General features: G+C 36.0%; 1 protein-coding gene across 8 annotated transcripts in view; it reads left to right on the top strand.

The window, feature by feature from the left end:
• Window positions 1–18,393, top strand: part of UBR2 (ubiquitin protein ligase E3 component n-recognin 2) — a 96,317-nt gene that overhangs the window by 6,727 nt on the left and 71,197 nt on the right. For 7 of the 8 annotated variants that reach the window (XR_012501145.1, XM_045509399.2, XM_074348745.1 and 4 more), the window contains exons 2-3: window positions 1,762–2,021; window positions 16,731–16,809. Coding sequence is in view for 6 of the 8 variants with exons in the window: in XM_045509399.2 (XP_045365355.1) it covers window positions 1,762–2,021; window positions 16,731–16,809 (339 nt within the window). In the remaining 2 variants the exon portion in view is untranslated. Of the gene's footprint in view, window positions 1–1,761; window positions 2,022–16,730; window positions 16,810–18,393 lie in introns of those variants that run through there. The other variant, XM_074348744.1, reaches the window with a different exon arrangement.

Below are 18,393 nucleotides of genomic sequence, written 5' to 3' on the forward strand. Positions count from 1 at the left end.
AATTGGATGTTGGGGTGAGGAAAAGGATGATTTCTAGGTTTTTCTTATTTGGATACATGGGTAGCTGCTGGTGTCTACAATAAGGAAATGGAGAAAATAGCAGGGGTGTTTTTGGTGTGGTATAGGAGATCATGAGTTCAATGTCAGACATATTGAGCTGTTATCTGAAAGGAAAAACTATTTCTTCTGTTTCTCGCTATACTCACACCACTACTTCTGGCTACCAAAAGTGGAGGTGGGGGGGTCCCACGCCAAGCAGTTCTCTCATTCTCTGCTGACACCAACTGGGTGTCCTACAGCTCTGTTGATTCTGACGCTATACACCTGGAGTAAGCATCAGATCCCACAGATTAAGGACTCAGTCCCACAAGACTGCCCCCCACCACCACTTCAAATGCCAGTCACATGCAGTGGGTCCTCAAGTTACCCACAACTTACATTGCAAATGAGGGGATTCACACGACCCCCTTTTTTAGGTTTGATAATTTACTAGAATGGCTCACAGAACTCAGGGAAGCAGTTTGTTTGCTGGATTACTTGTTTATTATAAAATGATACAACTCAGAAACAGTCAGGTGGAATAGAACACGGTATATGGAAAGGGGTACAGAGCTTCCATTCCCTCTCTGGGCATGCCAGCACCTCTGTGTGTTCAGCAACCAAGAAGCTCTCCAAACCCTGCCATTTAGGGATTTTTATGGAGGCTTCGTTTCTCCATAGGCATGATGATCAAAGCAGAGGTCATCGGTGGTTAACTCTACCTCCAGCACCTCTCCCTTCCCCAGGTTGGTTGGGGGCAGAGGCTGTAAGTTCTGACCTACTAACCACAAAGCTAGTTCCCCTGGCAACCAGCTCCCCATCCTTAGGGGCTTTCCAAAAGTCACCCCAATAACATCAACTCAGGTCTGGTTGAAAGGGGCTTTTTATGAATAACAAAACACAATCCTTTTATCTTTATCTCACTTATCACTTAGGAAATTTCAAGTTTTAGGAGCTCTGTGCCAGAAATAGGAAGAAGACCAAATAATGTATTTCTTATTATAAATTACAGTATCACAGTATCTGTTAGATATCTAAGTATAATTATCACAGGTAGTAGGGCATGAAATTTTGGCAATAGGAAAAGTGGCTTTTTAAAATGTTTTCAGCAGGGACAGCAAGGGAGAAAGGGCTTATCGAGAGGTTGAGCAGGGGAAAAAAGGCACAACTGACATAACAAAGTCTCTTGTGGACTGACATCCATAAGAGACTGGTGTGACATCTCATTTATTAATCAGTGAAAAATACAATTAGTGTATTAGCTGTCCATGTTCACTGTATGCTCTTCCTATCAGCAAACTGACGAGAGAATCCAAATGACAATCAGAATGCCATTTGAGCAAAGCATTAGAAATTGGAAAGGAAATCAGAAGGGCTCAGTGGCTGGTGTCTTATCTGGTGATTTTTTGTAGTTGTTTTCCTGTACTACCTATAGAAAATTGTTTCAGGACTCATTTTGAGAAGATGGGCACATTTACATTTACCTTTACTTTCACTTTAAGTAAAGTAGAATTCTAAAATACTAGGCATTTTGGTAAAATCCTAAATGAATTTTAGTCTTTTTGGAAAGAAGTCATTGATGAATGTTGCCAATAAAATAATTTATAAGACTCTTTTACCATTATTTTTGTACCTAAAAGAAAATAGAATAAGTTTATTCAAGTTAGCAGTTTATTGACATTGTTTAAAACTGGTTTTTTTTCTTTTTTTTTTTTTTTTAAGAAATGGCTGCAAGCAACTGACCTTACTAGAGAAGTGTACCAGCATTTGGCCCACTATGTACCCAAAATCTACTGCAGGGGTCCCAACCCTTTTCCACAGAAAGAAGACATGCTAGCACATCAAGTTTTGTTGGGACCAATGGAATGGTACCTTTGTGGTGAAGATCCTGGGTTGGGATTTTCAAAACTTGAACAAACAAACAAACCTTCTCATCTTTGTGGTCGTGTTTTTAAAGTGGGAGAGCCTACATACTCTTGCAGGTAAAATATTATAATTTCTTTTGTTTCTTTCTTGTTTTTACTTGACTTTTTTTCCCCTGAAACCTTACATTTTTGCTTCTAAATTATGAAATATTACATATTTGTATATATGTATGTAAGTCTATATTCATAAATAAATATATACAGTTTAGTAAGTGATTATAAACAAATATTATATGATTATTTTCCAGGTCAAGAAATAGAACATCAACAGCATTCTAGAAACCCATTGTGTGCTTTCTTTCTCCCCCATAATTAACTGCTACTTGACTCTTATAATAATCACTTCCTTGCTTTTCTTGATACTTACAGTGATTCTTTCTGATGTTCAAATTATCCCACAATTGTATATGTGGAATCTAAAAAAAGGACACAAATGAACTTAACTACAAAACAGAAACAGACTCACAAACATAAGAGAACAAACTTATGGTTACCAGGGGGTAAAGGGAGTGGGAAGGGATAAATGGGGAATTCAAAAATTGCACCTCTTGGGGAGTGATGGAAGTGTTAGCTGTCTTGATTGTGGTGGTGGCTTTATGGGTGTGTATACATCTATCAAAATTCATCAAATTGTACATCTGAAATATGTGTAGAACCATACCACAATAAAGGTGTTTAAAAAATTGTCCCACATTCGGCCTTTGCGAGCCCCATCACACTAGCTTCTTTGTCTTTTTCACATACCTTCATCAGGTTTTGAGTGCTTCTTTGCTTTCTGGCACAAGGTATCAACACCTCACTTTGTGCTTACTCTCACCCATATGTGGAATCTGCCATTTCTGCAGGAAGTTTCCTTTTAGTTGGGAATGTTAGTTAGGAACCATGATCTGGGTGCTATGTGTACTTACTGCTGCTAGGATGACTTTACCCTTCTTTTTTTTTCTTTTTTGATTTCTTGTTGGGAATTGAGTATATATAGATAGAAGATGGTGAAGAAAGTGCTCTGTCTCCCTTGTGACTGCCTACTTGTATTTCTCAGAACTAATCATTGTTATGTATCCTTCCAGAAATTTTCTATGAATATATGGGGTTATCTTAAACATAAATATATGCAGACATACATAGAAAGGGGAACATGTAGTGTATACTGGGCTGTTTTCCTTTCTCTATATAACAAAATCTTGACATTGACATCTGTCCATATCAGCCGATATAGCTAGATAATATTCCATTGTGTAGGTAATACTATTGATAGAGGCATTGTGTAACATTTTTTTCCTTAAGACATTTTCCTGTAGAATTTAAGTTTAATAAGTTTAATTTTGGTTAAGGCCTCTAGATGTCTGTGATAATCTTTCAGCATTGTTAGAATACCAGTAGAGATCTTTTTGTATATTGAAAGGCTGTTAGATACAGTTTTTTGTTTTTCTATGCAAAAACCTCTTTGAGTCCTTTATTGATGTCTGGAGCTATAGATCTAGTTTAACCTCATGATTTACAGACAAGGAAGTTGAGATCCAGTTGTTCCAGTAATGTCCTTTGTAGCAACAGGATCCAGTTCCAAAGCAAATTGTATGTCTTTTTTTTTAAATGAGAGTACTGGGGATTGAACCCAGGACCTTGTGCATGCTAAGCACATACTCTGCCACTACCCTCCCCCTTGTCCTGTCTTTTAATCTTCAGTCTGAAACATTTCCTCAGTTTTTCTTTGGTTTTTATGATCTTGACAGCTTTTGAAGATTACAAACCATTTTTTTCTGTAAATGTCCATCAGTTTGAGTTTGTCTGATACCCAAATTGTTCAGTAACTCTTTAACTTTGATCACTTGATTAAGGGGACGTCTGCAAGGCTTCTCCACTGTAAAGTTACTCTTTTTCCCTCTGTAATTAGTATTTTGTGGGAAGGTACTTTGAGACTATTAAATACCCTGTTTCTTGTCAAATGTTCAGTTTATTAATTTATTTGTATCAGTATATACTCATGGAGTCCCGTTATTCTTGTGCTCAAAACTGTACCAGATTTGACCAGTGGGAGGCCCTTCAGGCTATCTTTGTTCCTTTTCATGTCCTAATCATTCTTTGAGCACCTCCTTCTCTTTCTGACACAACATGTTTTGGGCACATCTTAGACTTTTCCCTGCCCCAGTCCTAAAATTAACCATTTCTCCAAAGAGTCTGGTTCCTTTTTAGTAGAGATTAGTGTTCACAAATAGGATACTAAGTGTGCTTGTTGCTGTTCGTAGGTCACTAATCCCAGGCCCTGTTAGTGGGTCTGTATATCTACGGACCATGTGTTTATAGTGCTCTCTCTAATTCTAGTCCATCACTGTGTTCTTTCTTATTTCCTCCCTTTGTATGTTTTAACTCCCTTCTCTAATGAACATGATTCTTATTATCCTAAAAGTACTGACTTAATTGATTATTCTCCTGTATGCAACCATTCTGCTGCTGTTGTTGCTGTTGCTACTTAGCTCTGTGTAGCTGCCCTCCTTATCCCATTTGGGCTCCACACCCTGAGTTGGGCCGTGGTGGCCTTCCCCCTACCCCTTGTTAGGGCAGATCTAAAATAAGTCTTACTTCAGGATGCATGGTCCTTAATCCAAGTCATGGCCTTTCTGGTATCTTAGCTGGATGTCTACCTTGTCCAGAACTCTAAAGTCCTCTCGTACTGCGTGTTAGACTTCAGGTATCCCTGTGATGCTCTGAACTCCATAGCAGCAACTATCCAGTGAATATGAAGAATGTCGCCCCATGTGTGTGTAGCCAGGAGCTCACTTACTGGTGACCCCTACATAGACTTCTACCCTTTTCCAGCCCCTCCCATCCTGCAGCCATTCCACCTCTCTGGTGCCCTGACCCATGGCTTCCAGCTATTCCACCTGCCCTGGATTCTGATTGAGTCTCAACACAGAAGAATCTTCCTGCTCTGCTTAGACTCTAGCTTGCTATGCCATAGGTGGGAATTTATTTCCTTGGTGAGAGGCAGGGCTGTAATGGGACTTACCTCATGAATTTCCCTTTTCATGGTGGCTGCAGTCTAGTGCTGCCTGTTCAGTGCCTGGAAATAGTTGCCATGTGTATTCATCTGGTTTTATGTTTGTGTACAGTGGCAGGGCTAGTTCAGTACAGCTATTCTGTCATAACCAGAAGTGGAAGTCCCCAAATTTATTTTAAGAAAGCAAGTTGCTTATGCTTGTTGAGCACCTTCTAGGCACCAGATTTAATGTTAAGCACTTTATATACAATCATGTTTAGTCCTTCTGTAAAGTTCTGAGATAATATCCCTAAGGCTCAGCATGGTTAAGTGACTTGCCTGCAGTCATAAAAATTGAAATCAGGGTGCTCTGACTCGAAAGTCCATGCTCTTTTCATTTTACTTTTTTAGATTCTCAAATACTAGTCTCTAGTTAATTTTTCACTCATACTCAGTAAAATGAAAAAACTGGGGAAAACATGCTAAGTTTTTCTCACAGCTGAATTTGTTTAGTTTCCTCAATTCTCACAGATGACTCTTGTTTTTAAAATATTAGTTTATGATATGAAGGCAATGAACTGAGTAGTTTAGTTTTGTTTTTTGATGTTCTTAGAAAAAAAAAATTAGCAGCCCTTGTTTTGGTCATTGGTCCATGAAACTTGGACATCTGGTTACTACTACACAGTAGCACTTTAATTCCTGAGCAGAATATCACATTGCATTGTGATACTGTCTTCTGTACCACAAAGAATATGCAAAGAACATTAAGTAAAAATCATACTTGAGCTGGAGAAGGAGCTTTTGGTGACTCAGAAGTGGGACTTGGCCTAAATACTTTTCTCCTGCATTATTCCCATTTACACTAGTTTATAAGATACTCTTTTTCTATTACAGATTTTTGGCACATATCATAATGCCTCAGACATACTAGGTGCTCAGCAAATATTTGTTGAGCAAATGTCTGTTACAGTGTTCAAAGTACAGAGGACAGTTTTAAAGATTTTATTTTGCTGCTCTACTTTAATTAAATTGCTTGAGTATATTTTGCACATTTCCATTCTTGTCCAGTGGTTTATTGTGAACCAGCTACTTTTTAGGCTGTTACCCATGATTATGTACAGGTAATCCTTCCCCCCCCCCTTTTTTTTTAATGGGGTACTGGGCATTGAACTCAGGACCTCATGCATGCTAAGCACACACTCTACTGCTGAACTGTACCCTCCCCTCTAATCCTTCCCATTTTAGATTTTACGACTTCAAACATTTGCTCTTGTACCCAGCCAGTTAATTAATAGGGCAGCTGGTGTTATAGGTACACAGTACATTAATCTCTGTTATGAACCTAATTGCCATCTCATTTTATCTTTAACCATAGGTACAGTATTCAAGAATGTTTTTAGTCCTAGGAATCCCATATGTGTCTGTGTGTGGATCCATCCCAGGGAAGAAGAGGTTGGGTGCAGATTTGAAGGGAGGCTTTGTAGGGAGGCCTTGATTAAATTGACAGAGTCCTGAAATCTTTTATTACTAGGAGAAGCAGAAGTAAAAAGAATCTTGTTTTCAACAGTGATCGTGAAATAGGCTTTTTGGGAGTTGGGAGGAGTGGAGGTGGGATGACAGGACGAGGAATATATTTATCCCCTCAACAAAAGTGGTACACTGAAAAGCTGTTTGTAATCTTCAAGATTAAGTGTGCCTAAAGGATTTATGGGTAAAACTGAGTCAGGGATGATCTCAGTAGGGTTTTCCTCTATACGCGTTGTGGAATTTTAACTTGGATATTGTCAGTCTGGAGTTTCTCTGCGATATAAATTCATTTCACTAGAGTGTGGAGGTACAGGTTAGTCCATTCATACCTATTCTGGGTCTTCTAACTGTATATTTAGAAGATGTAAGGAATCAATGAAAAGGAAGGCACCTTGGGTAGGGGGATTGCCTCATGGTGTGAGAAGAGAAGTTTCACTTTCATGACATCATCTAAAGGGTCACAAGGTACATATATTAAGGACAGAGAACACCAAAGCAGCATTAACCACTGCTTTTTAAAAATTGGCTTGAAAAACTAATCTAATAGGCAAAACATGCATTTGGTTATGTCGTTCAAGAGGTACAAAAGTGTATGCCATGAAAAGTACCCTCTTCCAGTCATCCCTTAATTTCCCTGTCCCCTTATCCAGAAGTGACCAGTATTATTAGCTTCTTGTATATTTGTCCAGATATTCTATGCACATGCAAGCGTTTATACCTTTTTTAGTAAATGCTAGCATGCCACATAAACTCTTTTCACCTTGGTTGTTTCATTAAAATTTGTTCATAAGATTGTTTTATAACATACATATTGAGAAAGCTGACTTTGTCTTACTGGTTTAATGGCTGATTATTATTCTCTTGTATGGGTGTTCTGTTCTTTACCTCCTAACCCTCTGTTACTAGACATTTTAGATTGTTTCTGGGATTATAAATAATTAATTATTATACTTTGTGTTCATGTAGAAGTATATACACAGGATACATTCCTAGAAGTAGAATTTCTGGGTGAAAGAATGCATGCCTTATTTCCTTTTAGCGGCCAGTAGTAAAAACTTACAAAATGAAAAGGAGATAATATGCTAGTTGGAGGAGGAAAGACAGGGTAGGTGACAAACAACAGAAACTGCTATGGGTATGAAGGGATAGATTGGAAAATCTGTCTTTTAACTAACCTTGTGGGGAGAAAGACCAGGGAGAAGAGGATAGGCCGTGGCAGCCAGAAAAAAAGAGACAGACTGACTAATTCCCTGAATTACTGAAGAAAGAAAGCAGTATCTGGTGACCTGCACTGGGACAGACAAGAAGCCTGGAGTAGGGGAAAAGGGTTTAATATATAAAGGCTTCACCAGGACTCAAGTTTGGACTAGACTCTTAGAGGCTATTTCTAAAATTTGTTGTTAACTTGAAGTTGGCCAACTCCAGGTTAAGGGCCCAGACTTCCACAAGACTGTCTAAAATACAGCTGCAAGTTTGGGGATCCCCAGAGCCACCCTCAGTTCTGATCAGCTGGCTACAAATTTCAGGCATCTCCATAGACTACCTTAGTTTAGTGATTCGCTAGAACAACCCACAGAACTTAGGAAAATGCTATACTTATGATTAAAGTTTTAGCGTAGCTAAAGGATACAATCAGAACCGGCCAAAGGGCAGGATTTCTAAATGCAAAGCTTCTGTTGTCCTCAGGGACTTGTTACCCTCTTTGCACGTTAATGCGTGACAATACGCAGAGTATTGCCAACTAGGGAAGCTCACCCAAGCTTTGGTGTCCAGAGTTTTTACTGGGGTCTCATTGCGTAGGAATGATTAATCGAGTTATTGCCCACGTGACTCAGTATCCAGCTCTACTTCCCTTTCCAGAGGTGGGGCTAACATTGAAAGCCCCAGCCCTCTAATCACATGGTTGGTCTTTCTGGTATGACCAATCTCCACTCTGAGTTATCTCATTAGTATAAACTTTCAGATATGTCGGGGTGGGACGGGACATGAATAACAAAGACGTTCCTATCACATGGGAAATTTCAAGGGTTTAGAAGTTACCTCCCAGGAACCCCACACAAAGGTCAGCCAAATTTTTTATCACACAGTTGTTGAGAAAGTAAATGAAATCCTTTGTGTAGTCCTTTCCACAATACTTGATACATAGTAAACTCTTAGTAAGTGGCCATGCTTGGGTCCTGAGGATGAATGTCTTATGTTAAAAGTAGGTATTCTCATGAAACCCAGTACCCTGGTAAAATGGCATGGAGTGTATTATTTGGAAAGATGAAAGATGTTTATTGGAATTCTGGGGGAGTTTCTTAACTAGACCCATCAAGCTAAAGATGACTTACATCTATGGGTTGGTTTTCTTTAAGAAAAATAATATTCGGGAGTCTTTTATGTATAGTAATTAGAAAAGGAATCTGTGAAAGGAATTAGGTTAGTTTTTCTGTTATTTGTTCACAGTTTCTAAAATTGTTTAGGTCACAGATTATCTTGCTGAAGCCTCTGTGATGTCAGAAGAAGCTGTGTTTTCAGGCAGTAGGCTAATTTTTGTATTTGTCTATACTTAGTTCTCTGTTGGAAAAGTGTAGTCAAACTTGGCACTTGTTAATCCTTTCTGAATAGAGATGTTTGTTCTTAGGGGCAATAATCTTAGTGTTTTTTTTTTTTTATCATAACTACATATATTTTGACATTTCATAGCCATTAAGAAAAGTTAAATATTAGTAGAATATGAAATCATACTTTGATGTGTCGTTTAAATTTTGAGTTAACACTAAGTAAGATTTAGTTCTACCATTTTTGTTGTATAGTTAAATTAAGAACATTATTTTTCAATATTTAAAAACTTACTGTATGAATGTTATAGATAACCAGAAGCTGGAGTTGGGAGTTTGCTGCCCATCAGTTAGGAATACTCTTAGTGTATGTTTTCAGATAGTAGTTTATGGTGCTTTATTATAAATTTTATTAAGCAATTTTGCTTGTTTAAATTTTTTTAAATTTTGTCAGTAATGATAGATGAGGTTATGCTAAAAATAACAAATGACCCTACAATCTCAGAGACTTTAAATACCCAAAATACATTTATTACTCAGACCGTGTGACCAGTTCAGTTCAGTGAGGCTGATGGCTGGAGGGTTCTGTTCTACGTAGTTCCTTCATACCGTGTTACAGTCCATTAATTTAGCATAATGCTTTTAGGGTTCACCACAGCAGGGAAGAGTAATGCTGCAGGGTCTTGCACAGCAAATAAATTGCTGTCGCTCAGAAATGAAGACCATGCCCTCATCCCTTTATCTAGAGCTAGTTCCAAGGCTTCTGTCAAACTGCAAAATCAGGGCTGGGAAGTGTAATTCTCCTGTCTGGAAAAGCCGCAGACTTCCAAGTGTATGAACTTTAGAAGTCTTTTCAATTTTTTAGGGTTTGGGGATTTATTTTCTTCCCTCATAGAGTTGTTAGGATAAACTGAGGTAATGTATATAAAAGCGCTTAGGAAACTATATGGAATTTTCATGTGTGACATTTTTTAAGCCGAATACTCAGTTTTAAAATAAGTTACTAAGCCGTGAGTGATAAATAACTTAAGCAGAGGGGCAGAGATGGTTTCATTTCTTTTCTGTCTGAAAATATAAAGCTCTAATGTGGAAGAACTGCTTATTTCCAGTAAGAAGAGTTGTTTATTCAGTTTCTTGCTTTTTAAAAAACTTGAACACGATCTCTTTTTAGCACAGTTCTATTTTAAGACTTTCTTTGTAACATGAATAGTCCAGAGATTGAAATCAGTGCTGTGTTAATTTTAAAAATATTGGTTACCTCTAATTATGAATGTGATACATGAATGAAATTATACTGTACGTATTGTAACTGTGGCTTTTTTCATGAAAGTTTGTTTTAGAGATCTTTCCCAGTCAGTATATTTAAATCTTCATCATTCTTTTAACTGCTGTGTTTCCATGGTAAGGACAGGCCATGATTTATTTGATTGCTCTATTAATGAAATTAGAAATGGGGAATTTCTAGGATTTTTGTTCCTATAGCAAACTGTGCTGCAAAGAACACTCTGTACCTATTTGTAGACATCTCTTTTTATACACATTTCAGTATTTTTCAAGGTAGATACCTAGAAATAGAAAATTTATTTTTAATATTTGGGGGGATAATTAGGTTTGTTTGTTTGTTTGTTTATTTATTTATTTATTTATTTATTTATTTATTTATTTATTTATTTATTTATTTATTTTTAATGGAAGTACTGGGGATTGAACCAGGATTTTGTGCATGCTAAACATGTGCTCTACCACTGAGCTATACCCTCCCCCTAGAAATAGAATTTCAGTGCTGTGTGTTATCACCGTGGTCTTCAATATATTGGAATTTGCCTTCTCTACATTGCTATCTCCAGCCTGGGAAAATAACAGGCAGTGGGTAGCTGATATCTCCTAGATAGTTTGGATTCCTCTAGTTGTCTAAAATGAATCTTATATTCTTGGTTTGGAGATTTGTGATCATTTTTATTTATTATGCACCAGTTTGGTACAAGATTGAACATAGTACATGGGATATAAAATCAGCTTTACATGTATGCCTTTGTCCATATGTTAGGAAATAGTAAAGCTAGGAATAGATTACTGTGGGGTAATCATTTCAGGTAAGGAAACTCGGATTTATATCACCAAAATTTTCCTTTTTTGATACCCTATTTGAGTTCTTTTTTTTTTTTTTTAGGGAAAATTTGCATATTTCTAAAGGCACAAATCTTAATTGCACATTTATGACAATAGTTAAACTCATGTAATTCACATCCTATCAAGATAGAGTACATTTCCATCTGACTGGAAATTTCCTTGTTAATAGCTCCAGCTCCTAGGTAACCACTATTCTGATCTTTTCACCTTAGATTAGTTTTGTCTGTTCTAGAACATCATCAAAATGAAATCATACTCTTGTGCCTGGCTTCTTTTACTCAATATAATGTATATCAGATTCATCCGTGATGCTATGATTATTAGAAGTTGTTTCCATTTTTATTGCTGAGTAGCTGTCCATTGTATGAATGTAGTGTATGAACATTTGAGTCATTTCAGTTTGAAGCTATCATAAAACTTCTATGTCTTTTTTTTTTTTTTTTAATCAACTCATTCTACTTTTTAGTGGAAATTTTAAACATTTAAAAGAAAGGAAGTGGGGTGGGAATAGCTCAGTGGTAGAGCACATGCTTAGCATGCATGAAGTCCTCCTGGGTTCAATCCCCAGTACTTCAATTAATTATTAATTAATTAATTAAGGGAGCGAGAAAGGGAGAGAGGGAGGAAAATGGTAGTGTATTTCAGAAATCATATCAGCTTATGCTAACATTATTTTAAATACAACATATTAAAAGTATTAGGCATTATTATTCTGTACCTAACTATACTTCTGTGTGTTTAAAATACCAGATAATAAATCTTGCACTATTAAAAATCTTCAGCTTTTTATGATACATTTTAGGAACATTAAGACAGCATTAAGAGAGGCTTTTCTAGATTGTTATCTAACAGAGTAAACATTCTTCACTGATACAGTAGTTGCTGGCTATGACCACTTGTAAACAAGTCTTTTTGTGGACATGTGTTTAATTTTTCATGGGTAAATCCCCAGGAGTGGAGTTGCTGCATCAAAGGGCAGGTGTATTTGAACTTAATAAGAAACTGCCAAAAGTTTTTCCAAAATGGTTTTTCATTCCCACCAGTAATGATGTTCCACTTGCTCCATATCCTCACCAACATTTGATGTTGTCAGTCTTTTAAATTTTAGCTGTTCTGTGTAGTGGTATCTCATTAAGTTTTTAGTTTTCCCTTATGACTAATGATGTTGGTGCAACTTTTCATGTGCTCATTGCTCATTCATCTAACTTCAGAAGTTTTTGTTAAAGTCGTTTGTTTGTTTTTCATTGGCTTTATCTTTTTATTATTGAGGTTTCGAGTTCTTTATACATTCTGGGTACAATTCCTTTGTTGGACATGATTTGTGAATATTTTCGCCCAGTCTGTGTCTTGCCTGTATGATATTTTTTGATGGCAGTGGTTTTAAATTTTGATGGAGTTCAATACTCAATTTTTGGTTTTATGATGATTGTTTCCTGTGTTAAAGAAATGTCTGCCTTCTCCCAGGTGGCAAAGATACTCTTTGTGTTTTCTTCTGTAAACTTTGAAATTTTAGACTTAATATCTGGGTCTGTGATCTGTCTCAAAACTGATTTTTTTTTTTTTTATGAGTTCAGATGTAGGGGCTGAGCTTCATTTATTTACTATACATGGGTATCCAGTTGTTCCGGCACCATTTATTCCTTTGCCCTTTGAATTTGCTTTGGTACCTTGTCAAAAACCATTTGACCACATGAATGTGGGTCTGTTTCAGAACACCCTAATCAGTTCGATTCATTGATGTGGCTATTCTTATGCCAATGACTATATTAGCTAAATTACTGTAACTACAGTAAACCTTGAGTTGATTACATTTTTGTTCCTTTAAAGTTTCTCTTGTCTATTTCAGATCCTTTGCATTGTATAAGATTTAGGGTTAGCTTGCCAATTTTTGTTTTTAATAAAGACTGCTGAGATTATGATTAGGATTGCTTTAAATCTATAGATCAGTTTGGGGAGAATTGACAATTAAAAATAATCGAGTTTTCCAATCCATGAACATCTTATCTCTCTCCATTTATTGATGTCTTCTTTAATCTCTTTTAACAGTGTCATACAGTTTTTATGTAGAAGTTGTGCACACTTTTTGTTAAACTTATTCCTAAGTATTTTATGATAGTGTTTTTTTCTAAGAAGTAAAACTGTCTTTATTCATAAATAGCATGAATCTTATGTACAGAAAATCCTAAGGAATTCACTCAAAAAACCAGTAGAATAAACAAGTTCAGCAAAATCATACAAGTGCAATATACGGTCAATTATATTTCTATACACTGGCAACAATCTAGAAATGAAATTAAGAAAACAATTCATATGATGGTGTTTTTTTCCCTTAGTGTTAGACTTTCAGTTTTTTCCTGTGAGTGTAAAGAAATATAATTGGTTTCTGTTACTGATCTTGTGTCCTGTGGCCTTGCTAAATTTAAATTCACTTAGTAGTTCTTGTTTTGTTCTGATTTTTGTTCCTTATGATTTTTACATAATCATGACCTCTGAATGGGGATAGTTTTATTTGTTCCTTTCCAGTCATTCTGCCTTTTATTTTTCTGTGCCTTATTGCACTGGTGAAAGTAGGACATCTTTGCCTTGTTCCCAGTCTTAGGGGAAAGGCATTCAGTCTTTCACCATTAAGTACAGTGTTAGGTAGTTTTCTCATATACACCATTTATCTCAATGAGTATTCCTAGTCTGCTTCAATTCCTAGTTTGCTGAAATTTTTTAAAATATTATAAATGACTATTAAATGTTGTCAGGTGCTTTATTGCATCTATTGAGATTATCATAATTTTCCTTTTTTATTTCATTAGTGATTGCATTGATTGATTTTTCAAATGGTTTTCATTACTGAGATAAACCTCACTTGAGTATGATATATTATAACATTTATATATTGCTGGATTCAATTTACTAGTGTCATATTAAGAATTTTTATGTCTGTATTCCATGAAATATACCAGTCTGTCATTTTCTTGTAATATCTTTATCTGGTTTTGATATCACAGTTAAGCTGGCCTTATAAAATGAATTGGGAAGTATTCCATTTTCCTGTATTTTTGAAGAATTTGTCTGAAATCAAAGGGTTTCTTCCTTAAATGTTTGGTAGAATTTTTTAGTAAAACAAACCAAGTCCTACTGTTTTCTTTGGAGGAAGTTTTTGATAACAAATTAAATTTATCTGATACTTAACTAGAGTTATTTGGAACTTTATTTCATCTTGTGTCAATTTTGGTACATTGTACTTTTCAAGAACTATTTCATTGTATAATGTCAATCTATTGGCATAAAGTTGTACATATTTCATCTTTTTAAAAAAATTTCTGCTCTTATTCTTCTTTTTACTTTTGATTTAATGTGCTCCTATTTTGTTCCTTAATCCATGGGTTATTTAGAAAGGCATTGTTTAATTTTCATATATTTGGGGCTTTCCTCGATACCATATTGTAACTGATTTCTAACGCAATTGAATATTCTGTAAGGTTTCAATCTTGAAATTTATTGAAACCTGTTTTGTGACTTAGTAGCATGGTCAATCTTGCAGTCTTGTATATTCCATATGCACTTGAAAAGGTGTATTTTGCAGTTGTTGGACATCATAATCTATAAATATCAATTAGGACGAGGTGGTTGATTGTGCCATTCAGGTCTTTTGTACTGGCTAGTCTTTCAGTTACTGAAAAAGGGATATTAAATTCTCCATATGTGATTGTGGATTTGTTTACTTCTTTTAGTTCTATCAGTTAATGTTTTGTGTATCTAAAAGCTCTTTTATTAGCCACGTACATAGATACTTATTATTGTTATGACTTCCTGATATATTGACGCCTTTACCATTATGGAATATCAATGTCCTTTATTAATTCTGGTCATTGTCCTTGTCTTAAGGTCTATTTTATCAGATGTTAAAATAGGTACTCTTTTCATAGCGTATCAGTCTGTTATACATATTTATCTTTTTCGGTGGTTGCCCTAGAATTTGATACTTAACAACTAATCCAGGTCCACTTTGTTTACCTTAGAAAGTTTTTATTTCTCCTTCACTTTTGATGGATAATTTTGCAGATACAGAATTTTAGGTTGATAGAGTTTTTTTCTTTCAGCACTTCAAATATTTTGCTCCACTCTCCTATTGCTTACATGGGTTCTGAGAAGTCAGATGTAATTCTTACCTTTACTCCTCTGTAGGTTAAGATGTTTTTCTCCTCTGGCTTCTTTCCGCCTTTTTTGTTTATCTTTGATTTTCTGTAGTTTGAAAATGACATGACAGGTATATGGATTTTTTGGCATTTATTTCACTTGGTGTTCTTTGAGCTTTTCTCAGTCTGTGGTTTGGTGCCTGACATTCATTTAGGGAAGTTCTCAGTAAATATTGTTGTAAATATTCTATTCTTTTCTCTCTTTCCCCTCTTTCTTGTATTCCCATTATACATATGTTAAACCATATAGTTGTCTCACAGTTCATAGATACTCTTCTGTTTTTCTTCCAGTCTTTTCTCTGTTTCTTTTCCAGTCTTAGAGCTTTCTATTGAGATATCCTCAGGCTCAGAGGGTTTTTTACTCGGCCGTGTTCAGTCTACTAATAAGCCCATCCAAGGCATTTTTCATTTCTGTTTTGGTGTTTTTTTATCTCTGGCGTTTCTTTTTAGTTCTTTCTTAGGATTTCCATCTTTGCTTATAGTGCCCATCTGTTCTTGCAAGCTGTCTATTGTATCAATTAGAGCCCTTAGCATATTAGTCATAGTCTGGTAATTCTAATATCTAAGACTGATTTTGTGCTTGCTCTGTCTCTTCAAATTTTATTTTTTGGCCTTTTAGAATGTCTTATAATTTTTTTCTTGATCTTTAAGCATATAATATACTGGGTAAAAGGAACTCTTGTAAATAGTCCTTTAATAATATAGTGGTAATGTTGGAGAGGGGAAGCACTCTGTTGTCTTGTGAATTAGGTCTCAGTATTTTAGTGAGCCTGTGCATCTGGGCTGTGAGCTTCACAGTGTTTATCCCTTCATTTCCCCTTTAGCTGGGAGAAGTTGGCTAGAGTGGGCTGGAATTGGGTGATTTCCCTTTTCCAGGTCAGTTTGACTGATAATACCCTAGCAGGTTGGGCTCCGATTAGTTTGTTCTCCTGGCAGACTTTCTTAAGAACAGAATGCTCTGGCATATTTCAGAATGGTTCCTTTTACCCTTCCTTTGCTGGAAGCATACAGGATTTTTCTCTGATATTCACTGTGAGAACCTAGTAGAACTCCAGGAAATAAAACTCACCAAAGTGTGGGGGGTCCCAATGTATGGGTCCCCTGGAACTTTTAATCTCTCAAACTTGTCAACACTAAGCCTCCATCAATTCATTAATTACAGTTCAGGTTTCCGTACCTCAGCGCTGGTTCCTGTGGAGGTTTGTGCAAGTGGGTTTCTGCTCTCATAAGTTGTGATTATCTGTATTCACCTGTTGGTCTCCCCAGTTTGGGGTAGCAGTTTGCCCTGTGACTTCACTATTCTGGCTCTTCTAGGATGGATTCCGATTTGAAATACTATGTTGTAAAATATACAGTTATTTTATGACACTCTGATTTTTTTTTTTTCCCTTTAACTTTACAGAGACTGTGCAGTTGATCCAACTTGTGTTTTATGCATGGAGTGCTTTTTGGGAAGTATTCACAGAGACCATCGATATAGGGTTGGTAATATCCAGATAATAACCATACCTAGTACTGAACTTTATACTAGATATCTTTTCTTCCTTTTTAAAGTTCCAAGATTTAACACTGAAACAGGGGAAGAGTGGTTTAAGAAATGTGTTACTTAAAAACCGTTCAACGTACAATGGCAGTGTAGAGATGAATTATGAATCCAGATTTCGTGGAACACATGGTTTAAGAAAGACAACACAGATAGCAGCTCTTCCAGTATTGGTTTTCAACTAGTTTGTTTCACTATTTTTCAGTGTTTGTTATCCTCATAATTCTAGGTTTATGAAACAGATTATCAAAAAGAGGATAGAGGTGAGAGTTAAAATGTGAGAGGGAGGTTCTGAAGGGAGGAAGTGTGAAAAAAGTAAGGAAAAGTAACAGGATTGTACATTTAAGAAATGTTCTATCAACTGGTGTACAATTCTACAGAAAGATTTGTCATTTCTTAATATTAAAGAAGCATCTATTACAGTGTAGAAGAGGGCCAACTCCAGAACATAAGACTAACCAATTTTATTATTTTTCTACTGCTGTAATGCAATCAGCACTTTTCCAAAATACAAGTACATTTGCTTTTAAGTCAGGGATACGAAATACAGAGGCAGATTATTGCTAAGCCTGTCCTACTTCTTCTACTGGAAATTGAAGATAGAGCCATGAACATTCAGAAATTTAGGGAACTGTTAATAACTGGAACTTTTCACCCTAATCTCAAATAAAATTGTAGAGAAGGAAATATTGCAGTCTTATAAATTCAGGAGCCCTGTTGGACTTTTCCTCCTGTTTGTTTTTATTCACTCTACTCAAGTATTGATAACAGTGACCTAAAGCAACTGCAAAATTAAATACATATTTTTGCATGTTCTTTTTATTTTCATAAATCAGTAGGAGAATCCTAGTTTCCTTTAAGCTGTTCTACCTATCTTTGGTAATCAGGACACACATAAAAGCGGTAAGGTGAAGGTATCATTTTCCATATGGCTGCTTGCCCATGTTTCTTAACATGTATCTTTGCAGTCCCTAAATAATCATCATTCATAGGTTTACAGTAATTACCTTGTGATATGTAACACAGAGATACTTTCTTTGGGCAAAATATAAAAGGCTCTTTCTAAAATTTGCATTCATAAACTCTCTCATGGTATTTTTTGAAAAGCAGAATTTTTAGTCTACCAATTATTAAATAGTAGGTTTGTCTTGCCAGATTCCTTGAATTATTGCTGTATCTTAAGGAAACATGAATAATTCTTGAACCCCACAGGTGGTAAAGGTTTTATGACCAGGCAGTCCACATTTGTATTTCCTGAGCTTCCTTCCTTTTCAAAGAATGCTATTTAGAGAGTGCTAGAAAAGAAAAATAAACAATTTCTGTAGTTTTTATTGGTCACTTTCTCTAATGCAAATGAAGTACTCTTACTAGACTCTTGTAGAAGATGCAGCTATAGGAATCTGTTTTATTATATTATAGCACTATAACCTGGTAGCATAGATACCAGCATTATGCCAGTTTAGCCAAAACCTCACAGGAACACCCTCAGATTTTCCTAATTAAGGGAGTCATGTAAGTGGAC

Source organism: Camelus bactrianus, chromosome 20 (assembly GCF_048773025.1).
Source record: "Camelus bactrianus isolate YW-2024 breed Bactrian camel chromosome 20, ASM4877302v1, whole genome shotgun sequence".
Classification (NCBI taxonomy): Eukaryota; Metazoa; Chordata; class Mammalia; order Artiodactyla; family Camelidae; genus Camelus; species Camelus bactrianus.